Here is a 20,413-nt window from a genome sequence, read left to right on the forward strand (position 1 = left end):
TCTCTTGTCCGGTCCAACATCAAGCAAGTTACAGATTTGATTCATGTCGAGAACAAAAAAAGATCATACACAGCCTCCCATGTTTCATTATTGTGCGAAAGGATTGTGGCTGAGGCTGAGGCGCATCCAGATTCAGGCACCGAAGGGGAAGTCTTTGTTAGCGGAAAACAGAGGCGACGTAGTTGCCTCAATCAGCCAATCATACACTGTAAGCTTACCACTCCTAGCTTTATTAGGCTTAGAGTTAAGGAGAGTTAACACCAAGCAGGGGTGCCTCACCGGCGGCTTTCCCTTTGAGCTAATCAGCCAATCGCTCCCCATTTCCAACGCCTCAAAATTCAGGTACCCGCTCAGCCTGAAATTTCATCCCAATCACACGTCATTATGGCATCTTACTGGTAAGCATCGACCGATCAGAAAGTGTCCGGTCGATGTGTTGGTCGGCAGAGTCAGGTACCATCGGTGAGCTGGCCAGTTTGACTGATGTCCCAAGGTTGCAAGCTCTCCCCATATGACCAGAAACCAGACCAACCTATTACTGGGAAACGGCCCGGCCCAAGAATGCTGGCAACCACTTCATGGTATTACCTACGGTACCTGTATCTCACCTCCAACAGGAAGAGAACGGTGGGTGGGTGGGACCAGACAACCTTAGAAAGCAGTCTGATTTGTCCAGCAAAGCTCACGGACACATTGCAGACAGGTTATGATCCATGGGTTCATCCCATGCTGGCCAGTATCCATAAATTTTATGACTGGCCCACGGACCCACTGGGCCCGCAGATAATAATCAGTAAATAAGTATTATTTTTGTGGGGGTAAAGAGAGTATTCCTCATTTTCACTTACCAAAACCCTTAGACCTACCTTGGTTAGTTAGTAGGATGTCCCTTAGTGAGAGGCTAACAGTTACCCTGCTCTACCCTGTTCTGGTTAGTCTGACAACTGTTGGAGAGTCTCGACTCTCGATGCGTGGAAGACATGGCGACTTGCTGGTCCATTCCCAGGTGGATTCTCTTAAATACTGAATTCCTCCCTCCGCGCCAATTTCCCTCTCTCTTCTCCCCTTCGTCTACCACCACAGTCCTTCCCTTTGACAGCTTCCTGTCGTTCCTTCATTCCAGTCTCCAGCCTCCAGCCTTCTCTTGGAGCATCAGTCAATTCTTCATACTGCTGCGCAGTCTCTGTCTGTCTATCTGACTGAACCGCATTCCTTCCTTCACTCAATCGATCTATCAAAAACCCAGTCGATAAATTCGATAAACCACCTTCTCTACAAAAGAACAATCGCGTTGAATCATATACTCTCGCAATGGCTCCCATCTTCAAGCCTCTTGCGCTCGCTAGCGCTCTTTTCGCTGCCATCAGCTCGGCCGCCCCTGTCGATCTTAACAAGCGTGAAGTGGACGTGGTGTGGACAACGGTCACGACTGTCGTCTGGACCACCGTCGATGTGACCACTACCATCTACCCTACTCCGCAGGCTCCCACTCCCCCTGTCGTTGAGTCTACCCCGACCCCGACCCCGTCAGCTGCTCCCGAGCAGCCCAAGCCGATCGAGGCCTCTACACAGCCCGAGACCCCTGAGCCTCAGCCGACCCAGCCTTCTGTCGCTGCATCCACCCCTGTCGCTGCTGCTGCGGCTGCTCCTGCTGCTCCCGCCCCTGAAGAGCCGGCTCCTCAGCCTGCGCCCGCGGCTCCTTCCACTTCTACTACTTCCCAGGCTGCCCCGTCCCCCCCGCCAGCTGCTAACAGCGGCAACAGCGGCAGCACTGAAAAAGCCGCCAGCAGCGGATACAGTGGCCCCTGCTCCAAGGACTCCCCCTGCGTTGGCCAGCTCACGTTCTACGACACGGCTACCTCCGCCAGCGCTCCCAGCAGCTGCGGTTTGACCAACGACGGCTTTTCCGAGAATGTGGTCGCGCTTCCCGTGGGCATTATGACCGACGGTGACTGCGGCAAGACCGTGACCATCACCTACAACGGTATCACCAAGACCGCTACCGCCGTGGACAAGTGCATGGGCTGCGCGCCCACCGATCTAGACGCGTCCCGGCACTTGTTCGGCGAGCTGGCTGATTTCGGTGCGGGCCGTATCAGCGGCATGTCGTGGTACTTCAACTAAAGCGTTGATCGCTTTCTTGAATTAAAGGACTGTAACGTGTTCGGACTTTGGGACAATCTTTTCTTCCCTCCGCTTCTTAAACTTATCTTCTTCCACTCGCTCTTTTGACCTTTTTATACCAAGACGAATCCATGAGCCACATTGGCCTCGTGGATCGGTTTATGTTCATAAGATGTTGGTCATCTTTTTCAAGAGCCAAATTCTTTTTTTTTTCTTCTTGCTGCAATGAGACAAGCGAGGAAGCAGCCAATACGAACACGCAATTGCTTGCATTTCCGGCCAGCTCGGAATGGCAACTGCAGTCCTTTGTTCTCCTTTTTTTTTTTTCTTCTACGACGACCACGATCAGATCAACGGCACGGGAAAAACACAGAGACACGGGAGGTCTAGGCGCAACAGGTTGCGATACGATTGGACGAGAATCAGGAAATTCCGCCCATCATCATATCCAACGAACGGCAGTTTATTCTTAGATTAGGGGCTATGGTTTACCGTTTACGAACAATGATAGAAAAGTTTGTTCTTTAGTTTAGGCAACAGCTTTTTCACCTGACCTTAGCCTTGAATTGTAACCTGTTAAGCCTATTTAGGTCTTATTTGCGAGGGCTAGGCCGCTTTACAGCCCTTCTCATATTGACCATCAGGGGCATGATCACCATGTCTAATCTCGACGATCACGTGCGAATCTCCGTACTCCGGAGGTACTACGGAGTAGATACTACCTAGTCCTCCATAGAGTTCTATACGTAGACAATGGAACAAATTAGATATACAATTCAGCCCGCTGCAAAAGCAACGCCTGCAAGTCGTCCGTCTCGCGTATCACGGCCGCCAACACCCTCGCCAGCCCGCCCTCCTCGCACTGCGGCCGAGCGGAATGCACGTGCACTTGCGAGCCAGGGGCAGGGGCAGCACCGCCGAGGTTCAGGCCATCGCGCTTGGTAATGGACAGGGTGCCGCGCACACAGCCGTACTGCGCATCTGCAGCCCGCAGCGAGCAGATCTGGTCGCGAGCGCACTGCGCGTTGCATTCGGGCACGTTGAACCCGCGGGTTGTGCGCGCCCACCACGCCTGGAAGACGGAGTTGTCGGTTTCCATGAGGGCCGTGACGTTGTGCCAGAAGGCCGGGGTAAGTTCTGCGGTTGGGTCGGTGAGGGGTGGGCTGAGGAGGGCGCCGTAGCTTTCCTTGGCGGAGTAGTATTTGTTCCATTCGGGTTGGTCTCGGTGGAGATGTTGGCGGTGTAGACGGTGTAGTCTAGCACGGCGAAGGTTACCGGGTCGATGTCGTAGAGGCGGAAGGCTGGGGTCCCGAGGTCGGGGTCAGCGAGGGGGTGATGTACCCGACGGCGGAGGCGGAGTCCGCGCTTGGGTGCGCCGGGTCGGCGTAGGAGACCTGGAAGAGGTCGGTGTGCGTGTGGCCGAAGAACAGGGCGGCGATGGTCGCGTCGTACCGCTGGATGATCTGGTCGAGGTAGTGCGAGTAGTCGTGCAGGGTGTCGGTACCGCCCGTGGGGATGTGCGCGATGAGCCAGACGCGCTGGCCCGCCGTCTCAGCGGCCTGCAGCTCGGAGATGAGCCAGGCGAGTTGCCCGTTCGGATCGTACTCCATCGGTTCCTGGTAGGCGTAGAAGTTGTACGTGTAGTAGAAGACGCTGTTATATGAGATGATGCGCAGCTTGCCTCCCGGGTGGATGGCCGAGTAGGATCCGAACTGGTCGGTCGCGTGCACGACAGGCGCGGATAGCGGACCGCCCACCAGGTTCGTCCAGCCTTCGGCAAGGGCGTCGTAGGCCCATTGCGGGTTGTGAGAGACGGGAATGCGCTCGGAGGGGAAGAGGTTGACGGGCGCAGTGTCGTGGTTGCCCAGAGCGGCGTAGACAAGACCCAGTTGGTCCAGGAGGCTGTATGTCGCGTTGAGATCGTGCAGTACTTCGGTCTGGTTGACGGACCAAACATCATGGGGGACCACGTCCCCCGTGTAAATGGAAAAGGCCGGGTTCATGGCGGCGATGGCGGCCATCATGCTCTCCTCGAGCCTAAGCGGCGGGTCGCATTTGGGATGGCCGTATGGACCACAGGGGAACGAGGTCTTTCCGGGGGCGTCATTCTCGGTATACGCACGGCAGCAGATTGGCTTCGAGCATTCGTAGTTGGCGCCGGTCTCGTAAGCGCGATCCACGTGCGTGTCGCTGATATGCGCGACCCGGATCGGTGGCTGGCCGCTCGGAGGGGGCCGATGCGTCGAGGGTTTGGGGACGGGAAAGGAGATGTTGTACGGTCGAACCTCGGGATAGTCGCAGAGGCCAACCATCTGCGAACAGAACGATTTCGAGGTATGCGAGCCCACTTTGAGCTGCTTAAGCACGTAATATGCGGCAGGACCTTCGGCTCTGATGATACCGGCGCAGACGTCGGGGTCCTCTACCTGACAGAGCAGTCAGTTTTTTTTTTTTTTTTGGATGCCAAAGTCTCATCAGCTATGCTTGACAATGACATACCTTGGCCAGCTTGCACACATCGGTCAGGACATTGATCAAGACATTTGGTCCGAGACCAGCGACCAGCTTGAGAGTTCCCAAGAGTCCCTGTCACAGATCAATCGCTATCCAGATTTCTCGAGGCTTGTAGTTGAGAACAGACCTCGCAACCAGCACAGGTGATTGTCTCTTTGATTTCATCCCAAATCGTGTTGGCCCAGTTCTCGCCAGAGGCGCCGCGAATGGTAGCCAGTGAGGCGAGAGCAGCAACAAAAGTGGTCAATCTCATTCTGATCCAAGCTGTCCAAGCAAGTTAGCCCGAATATTCCAGGCGCGGATCCCTGCTTATGGCAAGAGATTTCAGCTGAGCAGGCCGTCATCTTATAGATGGCTGTCAGTCCAGGTGGAGCCTCGTTTAGCAGCGTCTCTGCAGAAACTCGCCCACAGAATTCTGCAGGCCGACGGAATCCGGCACAGATCATAGCTGTGAAGAGCGCAGAGGTTACATCGATAAGTCTTGGTTCCCTCGGAGGTAGAGAGTCGATTAAGCTGGGAAGTCGAGATTAATAGCAGCGTAGCAGCCATGTGATGGGAAACAACATGCGGGGGTAGGAGACAGTCTCCACATTAAAGTCGCATCTCGAGGTTAAGCGAGGATCTCTGCATCTTCATCGCAGATTCATGACTAATAGTAATCAGATGATTGATCTAGACTGCGATGTTGTATGTGAAGGAGAGGAGAATTCCCTGGTCGTCGAGGAGTGATGGGATGAACATATCGTCCAAGCGACCGATATGCGGTCTTTAGAGAAATGTCCGCCATCTACAGCAAGACCAGAAGCATTTGTTTAATGAGGCATAGATAATGCTGATGAGAGTATATCAGATGCTATTGACCAAATCACTAGGCAATGAAATCGACTCAATACCGGCCCTTGAGTTTGAAAATTACCAACCTGGCTTCCAAGGCATCAAGGCGGACTCACCTACTCGATGAAACCGATCCATATCCATAATCTTAATGATGAGTTATACTCGAAACTCAACCTTCATCTAGTCCTGCATATGTTGCTTCCATCCCTGAGTACCCAGAGATCATTCAATAATCTGCAAGGGAGTTTTGTTCCGAAGCGCAGCAGATCCAAGTGGATGATCCGGATTGCTGGAAAGAGGGGAACGATGATCTTCCCCTGGAACAAGAAGATCAATATTAAGGTTTCCTCTGCGATTCGAGTCCAGTTTGATGGGACAGATTCGTCAGTTTCCTGTGGCTGATGGATCATGGACGAGTAACGATGAGGGAGGCGTTGGTTCCATAACATGCAACAAGTGAAACTTCAACGGCTCCATGGAAACGGAAAAGGCCGCATGGGTTATTGAGAGAAAGCAATAACTGGGGTAGACTAGTTCAGAGCGTGGGAAAGATTGTTGGAGATGAAGCCTTTTGAAAGGTTGAAGGATCTGAGACATGGCTCATCATTACGTCGATGGTATAGAGAAGTAGATATTTCCATTATTATTATTATTATCACCTTATGATTATTTGGTGACATGGCAATAATAATTCCTTAGAAAGTCAGGCATCATTCTGGTACTTAGCTTGAGGTAGACAGTCTACGTTAGGAACTTAGGATGGAGAATTCTATAACAAAAGTACCTCCCTATCACCACCTCGCGAGCAATTCATACAGAAATGATCAATGCTCATCATAAAGAATGACAAATATGCGGCTCACATTCCGACGATCGCCCTTCCATGGTTTTTTTCCCCTTCCCTGCATGCCCAGAAATATTGTTATTGTCCTATTCCCCATCAGGATGGTCAATATTCAAGAATCCGATGTTTTTTCCTCTTCACCAAAAGAAAAACAACTGCTATCTATTTGTCTCGAGAAGATCATCTCGTTAATAGCATCAATTATATAGACTGTCTTATCCCTATATACATACATAGGTATGGTTCTGCCGACCCACGCGAGCCACACAAATAAAGTTGCTGTTGACTAAGTACTACCAATACCTACCAATTACCACCTCTCTCCGCTTGAGGAAATCCCTCTTAGTATTTCCCCCCTCACATCCCCAGAATCTTCTCTCTACCCGTCATTTCTCTTGGTCGACTTGACTTTCTTTTCCTCAATTTCCCATTCTCTCAATCTCATCGATCTCTTCGCATCCCATCTGTTATTATTGCTCATTCCAACCTCAGTCCAATTCCTCTTTTGCACTCTTTCCTCGGCGTCTTCGTCACCTTCCGCTTCTTCTCCGCCCTTCCTTTGGACCCGCGACCACTTTTCAAAGTCATTAAGTTCTACGCTCTTCGCCGTCTTCGGATTTCCTCAACTGCTGGCCAGTCGTTCCGCTTTCCCCCTTCCGAACTTGCGATTCGGTGACAATGGGGTCGTTTTGCAGTCGAGTCTTGAACATATATCCTCCGTCTGGGAGCTTAATTCTATAGATCGCTTTTGAAGCGGGTCTGAAATCTTCGTGGGTTGGTTCTGGGTCCGGAGGCCAGAGGACAGGCTTCAACTGGTCTGTGCTTGTTCGTCCAGCATGGCGGATCGCAGACCAGAGGTACTGGTCGTCTCGATCATATTTTTCGCTCTCGCGACTGTCTTTGTAGCTCTGCGATTCGTGTCGCGGATCTTCGTCGTGCGGAGGGTTGGCCTGCATGACTATCTGATGCTCCTGGCTTGGGTATGTCGCGCACTCTTTGAGGCGTTCCGCAGTTCTCGACACTTTCCTGGTTGCATGGGAAAGCCGCTAATCATTCTCAGTTGATCGACTTTGGCTTCTCGTTCTCGCTCTTCTACGCGACCAGCAAGGGTCTGGGTCTTCACGACTATGATATCCCACCCGATGATCGAACCGGTCTCAACCGTGCCGACTATGCCTTTACCGTCCTCTACGTGAGTGATCTGGTCCCCAGAATGCACGAATGGCTGTCGCTGATACCATACCCTAGAATCCTGCGTTGATGGCTGTCAAAACTTCCATCCTCGTCTTCTACCTGACCTTGACCAAGGGCGAAAAGGTCTTTCGCTGGGCCAATTACGTGACTCTCTTTGCCGTCAATGCAGCTGGCTTGGCCCTCACTCTCGTCAACGTCTTTCAATGTCATCCGGTGCACGCTGCGTACTCGTATCCTTTGCCGCCGGACGCGCAATGCATCGATGTCCTCACTTTATACCTTTCTTCCTCGCCGGTCAACATCATTACTGATTTAGCCATCTTGTTCATCCCAAACCCGATTTTGACGCAGATGCGCCTACCTCGCAAACAGAAGATTATCCTGGTTATCACCTTTAGCTTCGGTTTCTTCGTGGCCGTGGTCGACGTGATCCGAATCGCCTACATCCAGGATGCGGCCACATCCCGTCGGATCGCGGTCAAAGATCTCCATTATCAATCTGCCTCGGGCGACGATTTTAGCTGTATGACTTCCAACCTATCCGCCGAGTTTTCGTAGGATCACTGACGGCACATCTAGGGTATGCATCTCTCTCGTTCATGTGGTCGGTTGTCGAAGTCAACGTGTCGGTCATGTGCGCGTGTGTCCCCAGTCTAAAGCCCCTTGTGGCTCGTCTCATCCCGAAGTTGATCAGAGACACGGACGAGAACACTCCGAACACGGCTGATTTGAATCATCCTCCCTCGGTCGAACCTCCTGCCGCCTTGTCCCAGGGAGCTGTCGCGGTCCCTGTCAATGTACCGCCGTCGCCTTCGCAATCCGGCAGCACCCGGAATAAACCATCACGGTCAGGAAGCCGTAGCAGTGGTAGTGTCGCTGACGCCCGAGGAACGCAACCACGGTCCATGGACATGATGGAGTTCTTGACGTCTCCCGAATCGGTCCGTCACGATACGGAAGCCAATACGGCTACCCTGACCAGCACGTCTTCTCCGCACAGTATCACCTTTTTCGACTTTGTGAACATGAACAACCCGCCCAGCATGCTCAAATTGACGAACAAAGAATCGATCGCCCCGAACGCACTGACGACCATCCTTTTCTTTATGTGGGGCTTCGCGTATGGGCTACTGGACATTTTGAACTCTCAATTTCAGCAGATCGTCCGCCTGGATTCGTGGCGCTCGCTGGGTCTTCATGCTGTATACTTTGGTGGGTACTTGGTGGGCCCACCACTGGTCGGTCGAACTGTGCTGAAGCGATGGGGGTTCAAGTCGACATTTATAACGGGCCTATGCATCTATGCGTGTGGGACGCTCATCTTCTGGCCCTCGGCCGTATTGACCTCGTATTCTGCTTTTACAGTCTCGAATTTCATCGTAGGCTTCGGCCTGGCTGTGTTGGAGACGGCCGCCAATCCGTTCATTGCTCTCTGCGGGCCGCTGGAAAACTCCGAAATCCGTCTCAATATCTCGCAGGGCGTGCAGGCCATTGGAAGCGTTGTTTCGCCTCTTCTGGCCAAAAAGGTCTTGTTCAAACAGGTCACTGATGTGGGATCCCTGGTGGACGTCCAATGGACCTACTTGGGCATCGCTCTGTTCGACGTGCTCCTAGCCGTGGCCTTCTACTATATGCCCATCCCCGAGGCGTCCGATGAAGATTTGGAGGAACTAGCCGACCGTCGCCGCGAGGATAATATGACCAAAGTGCTCGGAGTGCCTGTGGTTTGGTTGACCCTGGGGCTTGGGGTGTTTTCCCAATTCTTCTATGTGGCAGGCCAAGAAGTTCTTTCGCAGAGTTTTGATTCCTTTGTCGTTGCTGCGAATTCAAGGTAAGAATTCCCCTCCGCTGCATTCGATGACTAGCCCAGACCGCTAACCCGGTTGTAGCTCCAGCCTAGGCGCTTTCGAATACTTGACGATCGGACACACCGTCTTTGCGGTTGGGCGGTTCCTGACTGCCTTCATGCAGTGGTTCCTGAAACCACGATGGGTTCTGATGCTTTCGTACATTGGCATGATTGTGTTTGCAGTGCTATGCATGAAGACAACCGGCTCCACGGCGGTCGCCATGAGTCTGATGGTCTACCTCTTTGAGAGCGGCGCATTCAGCACAATTTTTGCCCTGTCCCTCCGTGGCACCGCCCGTCATACGAAGACGGCTGCTTCGCTGCTGGCCACGGCCATCAGCGGTGGGGTTTTCTTTCCCTTCGCGCAGTACGCCGCCCAGCTTGCGGGGGTGTTTCCTACTCGTACAGCGTTCTTGTTGCGCTATTCTGCGCCGGCGCTATCTTTCCCTTGTACTTGAACTTTGTCCCTGCCGCCAAGAAGCAGGTCGACCCGGTGCCCAACGAGTATCTCCGCCGTCACCGCCGTCGTCGTAGCCGCGTGGCCCCGAACAACACCCTCGCTCGCGTTCCCCGCGAGAAGGATAACCCATCAGTTGGCGGCGTCTTGTCGCGCCGTCGCAGCGTCCTGAACGATCCACTTCCTACTGTCAACCTCCCCGAAACAACTTATTCTCCGGTGTCGAGCCCGGGCAGAACGAACCCTCCAAAGAAGCAGTCATCGTCATCATCAGCCAGGAGCGGCGGCGGACTCATGCACGACCTCGCCCCTGGCCGGAATCATGACCCTTGTATATTTTTTTTGCATTTCCGTTATCCTGCATGATACCCAACCTTGGTCGATTTGGAACAAAAAATTCTCCTATAGTCTTGTTTAATACCTTTTTTTTTGAGCATTTAGCGACGGTGTTCCGAGTGACAAACGGGGCTATCATATGTTCATGGGGTGCATATATGTATATTCGATACCTGAGGGCGGCAGTTTTGTCAGTATTTTACTCCGGGTAGGTAGATGAGGGATGGTGCCTGGTATGTGAAAGACCACTAACGATATTTACTTGTAATCTATTCCAATACTAATGATACATGTCTTAATCAACTTCATTCTCTTCTGCCTGCATTATTTTTAGGTACAAGAGTTACAAGTTACAATGCGAGCTTGAAGGGTGGAAAAATAATTTTGATAATGGTATATATTGAATCATGATATATGCTAATGCTCTAAATCATGAGAAGTTTATACAAGAATGAAATCCGAATACCCGAAACCCGGCGCCTCTATCGTCCAAATTCAATGCGCTTGGGATCAACCAAGAAGAGAGGAAAAGAAAAGAAAAAAAAAGGGGTAATCGCTCAGAAAAAAGTTCGTCATCATAATGTGGAGATGTGAGTGGGGTGATATGTTTACCACCAGTCACCCTGCTCCTTCATGGCCTCGGCAACCTTGGTGAAACCAGCGATGTTGCTACCGGTGACCAGGGAAGGCAGGACGCCCTCGGCGGGAGTGGCGTACTTGACAGCGGTGTCGAGACCGTTGCGGAAGCAGGACTCCATGATGCCCTTGAGGCGGGAGTCGACCTCCTCGGCGGACCAGCTGATGCGGGCGGAGTTCTGGGCCATCTCGAGGCCGGAGACGGCGACACCGCCGGCGTTGGCGGCCTTGCCGGGGCGTACCAGATGGCGGCGGCGCCGGGGTTGGCCAGGCGGTGGGCCTCGAAGATGTCGATGGCGGCCTGGGTGCAGCCCATGTTGGAGCCCTCGGCGATGAACTTGCAGCCGGCGTCGATCAGGGCCTGGGCCTCCTCGCCGGAGACCTCGTTCTGGGTGGCGGAGGGGAGGGCGACGTCGACCTTGCCGACGTGGACCCAGGGGCGGGCGCCCTCGATGTACTTGAACTTGGAGGCAAAGGCCTCGGTGGTAGCGACCTCGGACAGCTGCTTGCGGTCGACCTTGAGCTGGGCGATGATGTCGATCTCGGCGGGGGTGAAGCTGCCCTCGCCGTTGACGATCAGGGAGCCCTTGCTGTCGGACAGGGAGACGACGGAACCGCCGAGCTCGATGACCTTGAGGGCAGCGAACTGGGCGACGTTCCCGGAACCGGAGATGGCGACGCGCTTGCCGGCAAAGGACTCGGCGCCCTTGGTGGCATACTTGATCATGTGGTCGACGTAGTAGACGACACCGTAGCCGGTGGCCTCGGGACGGATCAGAGAACCACCCCAGCTGCCGCCCTTGCCGGTGAGGACACCCTCCCACTGGTTGCGGATCTTGCGGTACTGGCCGAAGAGGAAACCGATCTCACGGCCGGTGACACCAATGTCACCGGCGGGGACGTCGGTGTCGGCGCCAATGTGCTTGGACAGCTCGGTCATGAAGGCAACGCAGAAGCGACGGATCTCGTTGTCGGACTTGCCCTTGGGGTCGAAGTCGGAACCACCCTTACCACCACCCATGTTCAGACCGGTCAGAGCATTCTTGAAGATCTGTTCGAAACCAAGGAACTTCAGGATGGACAGGTTGACGGAGGGGTGGAAACGGAGACCACCCTTGTAGGGGCCGAGAGCGGAGTTGAACTGGACACGGAATCCACGGTTGATCTGAACCTGGTGGTTGTCATCCTCCCAGACGACACGGAACTGAACCACACGCTCGGGGACGGAGACAACGGCGAGAGCCTTGCGGTATTCAGGGTTCTTCTCGAAGAGAGTCGAGTTCTCAAGGGTAGAGGCAAGCTCTGTATTCACTTGTTAGAATCATCCATCCAGAAGCCACATCAAAACGTGAGATTGTGTAACATACCCTTGTAGGCCTGCTCGAACTCGGGCTCGTGAGGAAGGTTGGACATTTTGAATATGGTTTTAGATGGTATTTGTCTCTGGAAAAGGTCAAGTGGCGACTGGCGATTAACAGTCTATGGAAGAGACAATAGGAAGGAAGAGATGATGAGATGAGTGACTGAGCGAGAAGAAGCGAAGAACAAGAGCGCGTGGAGATGTATTTATGCTGGAGATGGACGACACAGTAGGAGGGGTGCGAGGGGCAGCGGAGGACGGCGAAAGAGGGATGCCGGAGTCGGACGAGTGGGAGGACAGCATACAGATAGGTGCAGGGACCAACGAGGGGGCGAGATCAGCAGTAGAATTGCCGGCATACAAGGCCGGGATTGGGAGGAAACACTGCCAGAACAAAAGGAAAAGGACGATGATTGGACAGGGGAAACTTCCGAAGTTCGGGTGGAGGTAAAGTGTTATTCGATACTTTAAGGTCACAGATTGCAGGCTGCTTATCTATCGGCGGAAACCCGCCCAAGCCTGTCCGCTTTCGGGTTCCGGGAAATCATCGTGGGCGTGGCCACCGGTCAGAGATTTTCTCGTTCCATATCGCTGCCGTTATGGGATTTAATTTGGAAATGCCAGATCATTATTCTTATTATTGACAGGATCGGATAATTCTAAACCCCGTTTCTCTTATCTCTCCAACCGTAAGAATTGCTAAGGAGATTTAGCGATCGTCCAGTCATGCCAAGCTTTGGTGGCCACTGACTCTCACCAACCACATTCATGATCTGTCAGCGCATCACGTGTGGAATAACCCAATCAGGTCGCGTCCCTGGCAGTTCCGCCGACTCCATCAGGAATCTTATCTGATCGTTTTACCTGATTATCAGCTCCCACTAACCGCTTTAGTCTACAGCTCGTCTGCCACCTTGGCCTCTAGGTAATAAGGTACCCCTCATCTGATTCATTACTACCTTTACTCTATTCTAAAGTGCTATCGGGAGAAACCAATCCGAACGTGGGTGACAGTACCAGGAGGAAAGCCGTCCACACAATGAGGAGGAGTATCCCAGCCTCTTTGTACTACTAAGTAATTCAACATTGAACTGCGTTTCTAGGAAGGTATGTGTAGTTATTCTACAGAATAAGCAAGAGCCCGATAATTGGGGGAAAATCATAGATGAAACACTGCAATCGGGATTCCCCGGTCTACCGGTGAAGCGTGGGCCATCCGCATGCCGTGGGGTTGGGCTGCACCGTGCTCATACGGCCGAGACGGCCCCCTCCAGAGTACGTATTATCCTCGCACATCACCTCTCACGCGGGGAAATTAGAATTGCCATATAATTCGTCATTTGTGACTGTATGAGTCTCAGAATCAGACTGCCAGACACTGCAATGTCGCCTGGGGCGGGTAAATGAAATGCAAATTGCAACATAGCAGCCCTCGGGGACTCGGTGTCAACTCCGCTCTCGGATAGATCGGACTATGGGCGCCAAGATGGATGATTGCCTGGGCTGCAACAAAGTAACCTTGCATGCCTTAGGCTGTCACTTCGGAGTAAGTCTCGTTCTCCGAAGTTTGGTACATCACTGGAATAGTCATTGATAGATAGTTCCCCTTCCCCGGCATTCGATTGACGATCCGGAAACTTATCTGACAATGGCTCCCCGATGGACAATACATGACTCCTCGCTTATCCCTCTCCGTGCCTACGCGCCCCTCACCGCGCTGCATCATAACCGTCAATTGCACCGTAACCGTCAATTTTGAATAATATCACATATGAAGCCATTCCATCCACCAAACATGCCTAAATCTACTAATTTTATTGAATCTGACCTCCTTTTGGCCCGCGAAACTGCTCAGGCTCAAAAGAAAAGCCCGAATATCTCCAAGATTGCGCGTGAATATGGTGTTCCTATTAGGACCCTACATGATCGCGTTAAGAACGGCGCGCAACCTCAAACAGCCAGAAAACCAGTTAATAAAGCTCTTAAGGAATACCAGGAGGCTGCTTTCATACAGTGGATAGTCTGTATGCAAGATTGGAACATGCTAGTGACGCCTAAGCTACTAGAAGAGTATGCAAATCAGGCATTTCAACGCGCAGGTAAAACTAGACAGGTTGGTAAGACTTAGGTATATCACTTTAAGAAATGACTCCCAGAACACCTCAATCTAGGCCCCATGAAGTAAAAAATGAAGGAATCAAAGCATATCAAGGCTGAAGATGCAGGGTTATTAGGGAACTGGTATAATTCGCTTGCAAACATGGTTAAAAAGCAGTTAGTATATAACTTTAATGAATGCGGCTTCCAGCCTGGCAAGGCAGATTTAGGAAGGTGATTGGTTCAAAAAGTGCCCCTGAACTTGCAGAATCTGAAAGAGGAGAGAATATCACAGCAATCAAATGTGTTGCTGAGGATATTTAAACATAATTGAGTTGCTGCTGAGCACCTGGCTATGGCAAATGAAACTATTAGTCAAATCAGGGCCGCGCAGGCCCTCTACAGCGTTAATATACTAAGCAGCAGGTTAAGCCGCTTAGCCAGAATGGTATATTAAAATTACGTGATGCAAATCGATCAATTGCTTCAAGGAAGGCCAAAGATGCTGCTGCAGAAGAGAGATGTCTATAAAGGCTGTGGGAGAAAGTGCATGGTAAACACCCCACCCCCCCCCCCCCAACCACCACCCCAAGAACCTACACAAGGGAATATGGTATCAAATGGATCAACAGAGGCAGTAGATGATAATAACGATTTTTTGTATATACATAACCCTTAGTGGCCTCAAAATCATGATTATATTCAAAATTGACAGTTACAGTGCAATCAACGGTTATGGGGCCGGAGTGGGTGCGTATGGCACAGATACTAGGCTATTATCATTACTGCTCAGATTTGACGAGTTCCTCTGTCTATGATGTTCTCGAGGTCGATAATCTCTAGCTAATACCACAACACGAAGCGCATACTAACGAACCATCTCCACCTGACTACTCCATATGTTAGGCCATACTGGAGGATCACATGCCAAGCTCCTGTCTAATGCATGCCTTACCAGGTAACAGGGTCAGAAAGTAGTGAACTAAGGAGCACAGGAACAGAGTGCAACTGAACATATCCGATCTCCTCGACTGTTTGTTCTTCTTCCTTGGGGATATTACAGTAGGACCAGCAGATCCGAGGCCTGCAATAGGGGCGTAGACATGGCATGTCACGTATGACTTCAAAGCAATGATCATTGCATCATTCCTACACTGCTATGCATGCCCCTGGACGCAGATTACTGGATCACTCACCCCTTCACCACCCAGTTCAGCCGAAACAGGTACTGACGGGGCGCCGGCAGCCCATAACATGGCAATACAGCCCACTGCCATGCGAGCCAGAACGAGCAGCATGGGAAGGATATGTCAGACTATTGGCAATCCTGTATTCGTATCCTTCCACACAACCGCATTTCGACGCAATAATAATACCTATCATATCCTCATAGACACATCGAGTGACCGCCAGTATCTATTTACAGCTCTCACGATGTACGGAGACACAGTCGAGTCTTCCTACCGCATCATCCTGTCGATCCTCCTATTCCTCGCTCAGAAAGGGGTGAACCGAGCTGAGACCTCGATGTACGCCAATCTCATTGCGCAAGTGTCTATCGACCAGGTACGGGGTGGCGAATTCATGCGACCCAACCCCTGGGTTCCAATCCGTCCGCATACAAAACAAGGAATGATTCTCCTGGTAGGCCAATCGAGTAACGGATATTGCAATGGACAACCTCATTGCTTCCTTTACTGCTCAATCGCAGCTCGATGCAGCATTGTTGCAGGGATGTCCACTGCAATCCTGATAGAGTCGTTGAAATAATATCACCACGACTGTGAATATGTCATCTCTACTCCATAGACTAAGGGGTACTGTGTACACCGTCCACATGCCTTCTAGTCTAGTATTGGCTTTGATGGTACAGTTGATGATGCACGAGCCACCTGTGCGAGCCACGATCCTGTGGCTGTGTCGTCGTATTGCAGATCCTGCGGCGTCAGTATCGGTGTCTCCGAGTTCAACATCCATGCAGAGCTGAGGCCGTATGTTCCTACCAGAGCCCTCAATGGACAGATGTTATTGTCTAAGTCCATGGTCGCAAGGTACTTAACAAACTTCTCTAGTGAAGAGGAAGACCGTGGTTCCTGTCAAGGTGGACAAGTGAAGGTTGATCCGGTAATAATCTCGGTACTGTATCGTAGGTATCAGTAATTTGCAACTCAAACGCCTGAAATATATTACACCCGTGGACCATGCATGAAGTGTTAATTGTTTGTCGAATCTAGGTAGGGATTGTCGATATGGTCTTCGCTAGACTGACCGGTGACTCAACATACCCAGAGTCGAGTCCCAGACCTGTCACTATTTAGTAGAATGTAGGTGATCGCTTCATGCAGGTAGATTCCTGGAATCGCGCGGCTAAGCGGCCCACTATTGGAGCTCGTGCATACTTAAGGAATCTGCTCGATGTGATCAATCTGATCGGTCTGAAATACATATCAGGTAGGGGATAACTAACTGAATAGCGGATTGCGTTGTACAAACGGTAAACCTGCATATCTCCTTTTCCTGCACAACGACCAATCATTTATATGGCAACCTGGCTCTGAAGCAATTCGCAGAGAATGCCTGTTATGGTATGAAGGATGGCTTCCAAACTCGAGTAGACATTCTCACCGATATTCCAGAAGCATGGCCACGTCCCACCTGCGAGGGCGGGACCGGAGCTAGAACTATTAGAAGCTGCTTTGCACTACCACAGCGAACGAATCTCTGCTTGGAAAGATAATTTCCGGCTTGGCGCATATTACTTGCATCGTAGACGTCGCGGTGATGTATCACTCTCACCGCTCATCTCAACATTTCGTGATCACCTTCGTGTTGTTGTGTAAGAATGTATGGTTCTACTAGTTGAGATAGGCGTGTTGTCGTCAGAAGTATGGTAGCGAATGCGGGTAAACTTGATTGACTGGCTTTAATGGTGATGAACAGCAATAAGCTGTTATCATAGGTTCAAGGCAATGTCGATTACAGGTTCGCCGTTCAGGCCTACCCTAGGGCATTATGGGTGATGTGCAAGATTTGTACGTCATGCACAGTGTGACAGATCCGTGTCGATAGAGAGCGGAGAAATGATGTGTCGTTCGGTTCAGGCCTGATATATGGCTAGAGGTAGAAGTCCTTGAGTCTGATCCACTAGAGGGATTCGTATTGAGATGCTCACCGCTGATTGCGTCTCGAAGTGATTGAGGTACCAGAGGCATCTCTAGCCATTGGCAAATGTCGGTGGCTCTTCCGCATGCCCAATGACTCGTAGGCGTTTAAGGAACCCAATAGAAAGATCTGGGGCCGTCATGGACAGAATGAAGTTGATACTATCAAGGTTATTTAAGAGTTCAAATAGAATCGATTAGATTGGACGATCTCGGATCTTGGAGGCTGCTTTAGAAACAGGGGCAGTCGAGTGCCTGGAAGGTAAGTATCAACTTTCCCTCGGTCTTCCTCCAATGGGAAGGAGCTACCTACCTTAGGTTGGAGGTGGGCTCAGGTACAGGGACCTTGCCTGTGGGTAAGTTTGGTATTACCAGGGTACCAGTCCCAAAACTTTGCAAATAGCAATCACACACCAACCAGAATGAGAGAAAGCCAGTCGGTAAAAGTCAACCTAGACAAGGTAGTTCTAGGTAACCTGCGAATACAGTTTGGTCCAATTGATCCAATTGATCCTTGGGGCCAGGTCTGAGCCATAGAAATGCCTTCCTTATCATCGCTTCCAGATGCTGGACAGAGATGTTTCATTTCTGACCCGGGCCAATTTGTTAGGATCCACCAGCAGGAGTGAAAGGACACGCGATGAACATGGCTCTTTCGCCACTGGTCACCCCCATTTGCATCCACTGATTCGATTCGCATCGATCTGAGCCTCCACGTCCGATGGACCAGTGTCTCGTTCCGATCAATCTGAATCGAATTACCATGTCTCAGTGCAATCAACTGCTGTAACTGCCATCCGTTGTTTTCCTTGCTAACTATGGCCTGTCATTTCTCCATAAAAATTCTAATTACCCACATGTAGAGAGGTACTCGGAAAATGGAATCGCTGGAACGATAGCTGTCTCCATGGTCGAATAATATTTTAGGGACTTACTGTTCTATATTGGGCCCTCGAATAAACAGTCCTAATTGCTTGATCGGGTAGACCCGTTCCAGCTCTGTTCGCTCTCAACTGGTTAGTTATACAAGTGCGAGTCCCAGCTCCGCTTCTTTTTTTCCCACGCAGCCTCCTTTGTCATCAATTTCTTCTTCTCTCTCTCTTTTCTTCCTGGTCTCCTGGTTGCAACGATTTGTTACTCGACGTATACCTATAGTCCTTTCTGGTTCCTATCCTCGATGGGTCGGTCCTCCCCGAAGCATTCGTCGGCTCAGTTTCCCCGCTACACACTCGATTTTCAATAATCTCGGTTCGACTACATTAATGGCATAAGCTAGAGATCATCTTGTCTCTAGATGGAGCACACTTAGCAGATGTCTGATAACGATTCCGGCCAAGGTAAAAGCCTAGGTTTTGCCATTAGAAACCTATTCCGCTCTACATCTTCCCCCTCCGAGTCTCCTCGACGAAGGGTGTCTCTCCTGATCCGCCGAGGTAGGAGTGTCTTTGTGAACAAGTAATTCTCTCCCCTGTTTGTTCTTGTCCCTCTCCTCTCTACGTCTAGCTGAGCGTTTCCTGGAAACGCTCGAAAGCGCAAAGATCATCACCGGTGGCAGCTTCTTGCATTTCCTTCGTCTCTTCGAAGACCAGCAGGCCAATGGCTAGATAGGGACCTAGAGCTAAGTCGGGTACTCTCTACACAGAAATCCTTCCGATCAGTCAACTCCCTTGTCTGGGGCCGCCAAAATGGACTCCGCTCAGCAATTCGATCCCGCCACAATAATCGACCTCTCTGGGTCGTCCCAGGAAGCAGCGCATGGCACCTTTGACATCTTCGAGTGGTACCCCCACTATCAGAACTGCCAGCGGTACTTCCTAGACCATGCACAACATAGTGTCACCGTTCAAGCACTGTGCGCGTTTTTGAACATTCGTCTACCTTTCCAACGAATACCGCACCCTGTCTCCAGCTCTTCGAGCGAAGCATCAACACCTTCTGCAGGACTGACGTCTTCTGTCTCAGAGTCATCCCCGCATCCGGCCCCCTCTGTGTCACTCATCCCCTATATTCGACGTCTAGTAGCCACGGGCATGGATTCTCCTGGGGTCCTTCAAGGATTCTTCGGCGATGACTGGACCGCAGGCGTTGGATATCTTCACGAACAGGAACGTCGCAACTATCTCTTCGCTGCGAAGAGCGGCGGCTGGGCTGCCGTTAAGAGAGATTACGATATGCCTCCTTTGGAGACCATTCCCTTCCTGCGGCCCCTGCAAGGGACAGTGGATTCCGAGATCGAGGCCGCGGAGAGAAGTTGGAGTGAGTGGCTTGCAATGGAAGATTGGATGGTTGGACCCCGGGCTCCTGATGCTCTCCGAGATTCCTCTTCACATATGTCGTGTCCTCGGAGCTCAGGAGGGTGACCTCCACGGTGATAATGTCCGATGTTACGTTCCCATCGAATTACCTCTTCGAGTTTATTACCCTTCAAAAGGTGTTATACCATACACAACAGACTCGTTCGATCCAGAGAAGTTGGACCCCGCCAGGAGACGATGATCACACGCACTGATCATAAGTTTTCTTGGAGCGCGACAGAAAACCGATGTGCTTCGTCTACACTACCTTGCATCATTCTTGTGAAAGGACACTCCAGATGTCTGAAAAGAAAATAACATTGAGAATGGGAGGTGGCTTCCCGCGTCTAGGTTTCTTCCCTAGTGGCAACCCAACGACCGAGATGAGCGATTATCGAAATGTCTCTTCTATGTAATGCTTCGTCATTGTGTAGATCCAGCCACTTGAGTCTTTGGAGATTGCACAAGGAATTCTCCTGAAGACTTACAGCCCGAACAAAGTCAGCGTTCGAGGCCGTGGTAAGCTATGGCCACCGGGAGTCTCCCGGACCAGAACCCCCTGAGCCAAAACCTTTTAGGGCGAAGGCGTCTGGACCTGGGAGAACGATTATGGAACTATTGCTCAAGTTTCCAAGGCAGATTTTTGAAGGCTTTTCTGTCCATCAATTACCCCTCGACCTGAGACCCCACTGGTTTGTCTCGGTGACCCG

At 51.4% G+C, this 20,413-nt stretch overlaps 6 protein-coding genes across 6 annotated transcripts; 4 read left to right on the forward strand and 2 right to left on the reverse strand.

Moving 5' to 3' along the window:
- Window positions 1–941: 941 nt before the first annotated feature.
- P174DRAFT_443000 (uncharacterized protein) lies at window positions 942–2,454 on the forward strand. The gene has a single exon (XM_024827715.1). It carries the CDS (start codon window positions 1,312–1,314, stop codon window positions 2,122–2,124), a length of 813 nt encoding a protein of 270 aa, XP_024681737.1. The 5' UTR covers window positions 942–1,311; the 3' UTR covers window positions 2,125–2,454.
- Window positions 2,455–2,887: 433 nt separating this feature from the next.
- On the reverse strand, window positions 2,888–5,351 carry P174DRAFT_513561 (sphingomyelin phosphodiesterase; the record flags this gene model as incomplete). The annotated part of the gene is given in 4 exon segments (XM_024831992.1): window positions 2,888–3,380; window positions 3,400–4,550; window positions 4,624–4,710; window positions 4,766–5,351. The coding sequence occupies 4 exon segments, from the start codon at window positions 4,889–4,891 to the stop codon at window positions 2,888–2,890; spliced, it is 1,857 nt and encodes a 618-aa protein (XP_024681738.1). The 5' UTR covers window positions 4,892–5,351.
- Window positions 5,352–6,707: 1,356 nt separating this feature from the next.
- P174DRAFT_452372 (putative MFS monosaccharide transporter) lies at window positions 6,708–10,185 on the forward strand (the record flags this gene model as incomplete). The annotated part of the gene is made up of 6 exons (XM_024829080.1): window positions 6,708–7,299; window positions 7,380–7,511; window positions 7,568–8,036; window positions 8,093–9,344; window positions 9,403–9,729; window positions 9,771–10,185. The coding sequence occupies exons 1-6, from the start codon at window positions 7,156–7,158 to the stop codon at window positions 10,183–10,185; spliced, it is 2,739 nt and encodes a 912-aa protein (XP_024681739.1). The 5' UTR covers window positions 6,708–7,155.
- A 352-nt stretch (window positions 10,186–10,537) lies between these two features.
- P174DRAFT_443003 (NADP-glutamate dehydrogenase) lies at window positions 10,538–12,621 on the reverse strand. Its single transcript, XM_024827716.1, has 3 exons — window positions 12,159–12,621; window positions 11,034–12,093; window positions 10,538–10,953 (listed from the first exon to the last, which is right to left on the reverse strand). The coding sequence occupies exons 1-3, from the start codon at window positions 12,202–12,204 to the stop codon at window positions 10,764–10,766; spliced, it is 1,296 nt and encodes a 431-aa protein (XP_024681740.1). The 5' UTR covers window positions 12,205–12,621; the 3' UTR covers window positions 10,538–10,763.
- Window positions 12,622–15,022: 2,401 nt separating this feature from the next.
- P174DRAFT_222841 (uncharacterized protein) lies at window positions 15,023–16,290 on the forward strand. The gene has a single exon (XM_024821384.1). The coding sequence runs from the start codon at window positions 15,380–15,382 to the stop codon at window positions 16,016–16,018; it is 639 nt and encodes a 212-aa protein (XP_024681741.1). The 5' UTR covers window positions 15,023–15,379; the 3' UTR covers window positions 16,019–16,290.
- Window positions 16,291–19,094: 2,804 nt separating this feature from the next.
- P174DRAFT_371427 (uncharacterized protein) lies at window positions 19,095–19,769 on the forward strand (the record flags this gene model as incomplete). Its single annotated transcript, XM_024822377.1, has 1 exon — window positions 19,095–19,769. The coding sequence occupies one exon, from the start codon at window positions 19,095–19,097 to the stop codon at window positions 19,767–19,769; it is 675 nt and encodes a 224-aa protein (XP_024681742.1).
- Window positions 19,770–20,413: the final 644 nt, after the last annotated feature.

Source organism: Aspergillus novofumigatus, assembly GCF_002847465.1.
Source record: "Aspergillus novofumigatus IBT 16806 chromosome Unknown P174scaffold_5, whole genome shotgun sequence".
NCBI lineage: Eukaryota > Fungi > Ascomycota > Eurotiomycetes > Eurotiales > Aspergillaceae > Aspergillus > Aspergillus novofumigatus.

Bases quoted from the DNA above. Each gene is read 5' to 3' on its own strand.
- P174DRAFT_443003 (XM_024827716.1), bottom strand. From the start codon at position 12,204: ATGTCCAACCTTCCTCACGAGCCCGAGTTCGAGCAGGCCTACAAGG. The intron at 12,094-12,158 runs GTATGTTACACA...AAGTGAATACAG, and splicing joins GTTCGAGCAGGCCTACAAGG to AGCTTGCCTCTACCCTTGAG. The intron at 10,954-11,033 runs GTACGCCCCGGC...CGCCCGCATCAG, and splicing joins CCCGGCGCCGCCGCCATCTG to CTGGTCCGCCGAGGAGGTCG.
- P174DRAFT_443000 (XM_024827715.1), top strand. From the start codon at position 1,312: ATGGCTCCCATCTTCAAGCCTCTTGCGCTCGCTAGCGCTCTTTTCGCT.
- P174DRAFT_222841 (XM_024821384.1), top strand. From the start codon at position 15,380: ATGATCATTGCATCATTCCTACACTGCTATGCATGCCCCTGGACGCAG.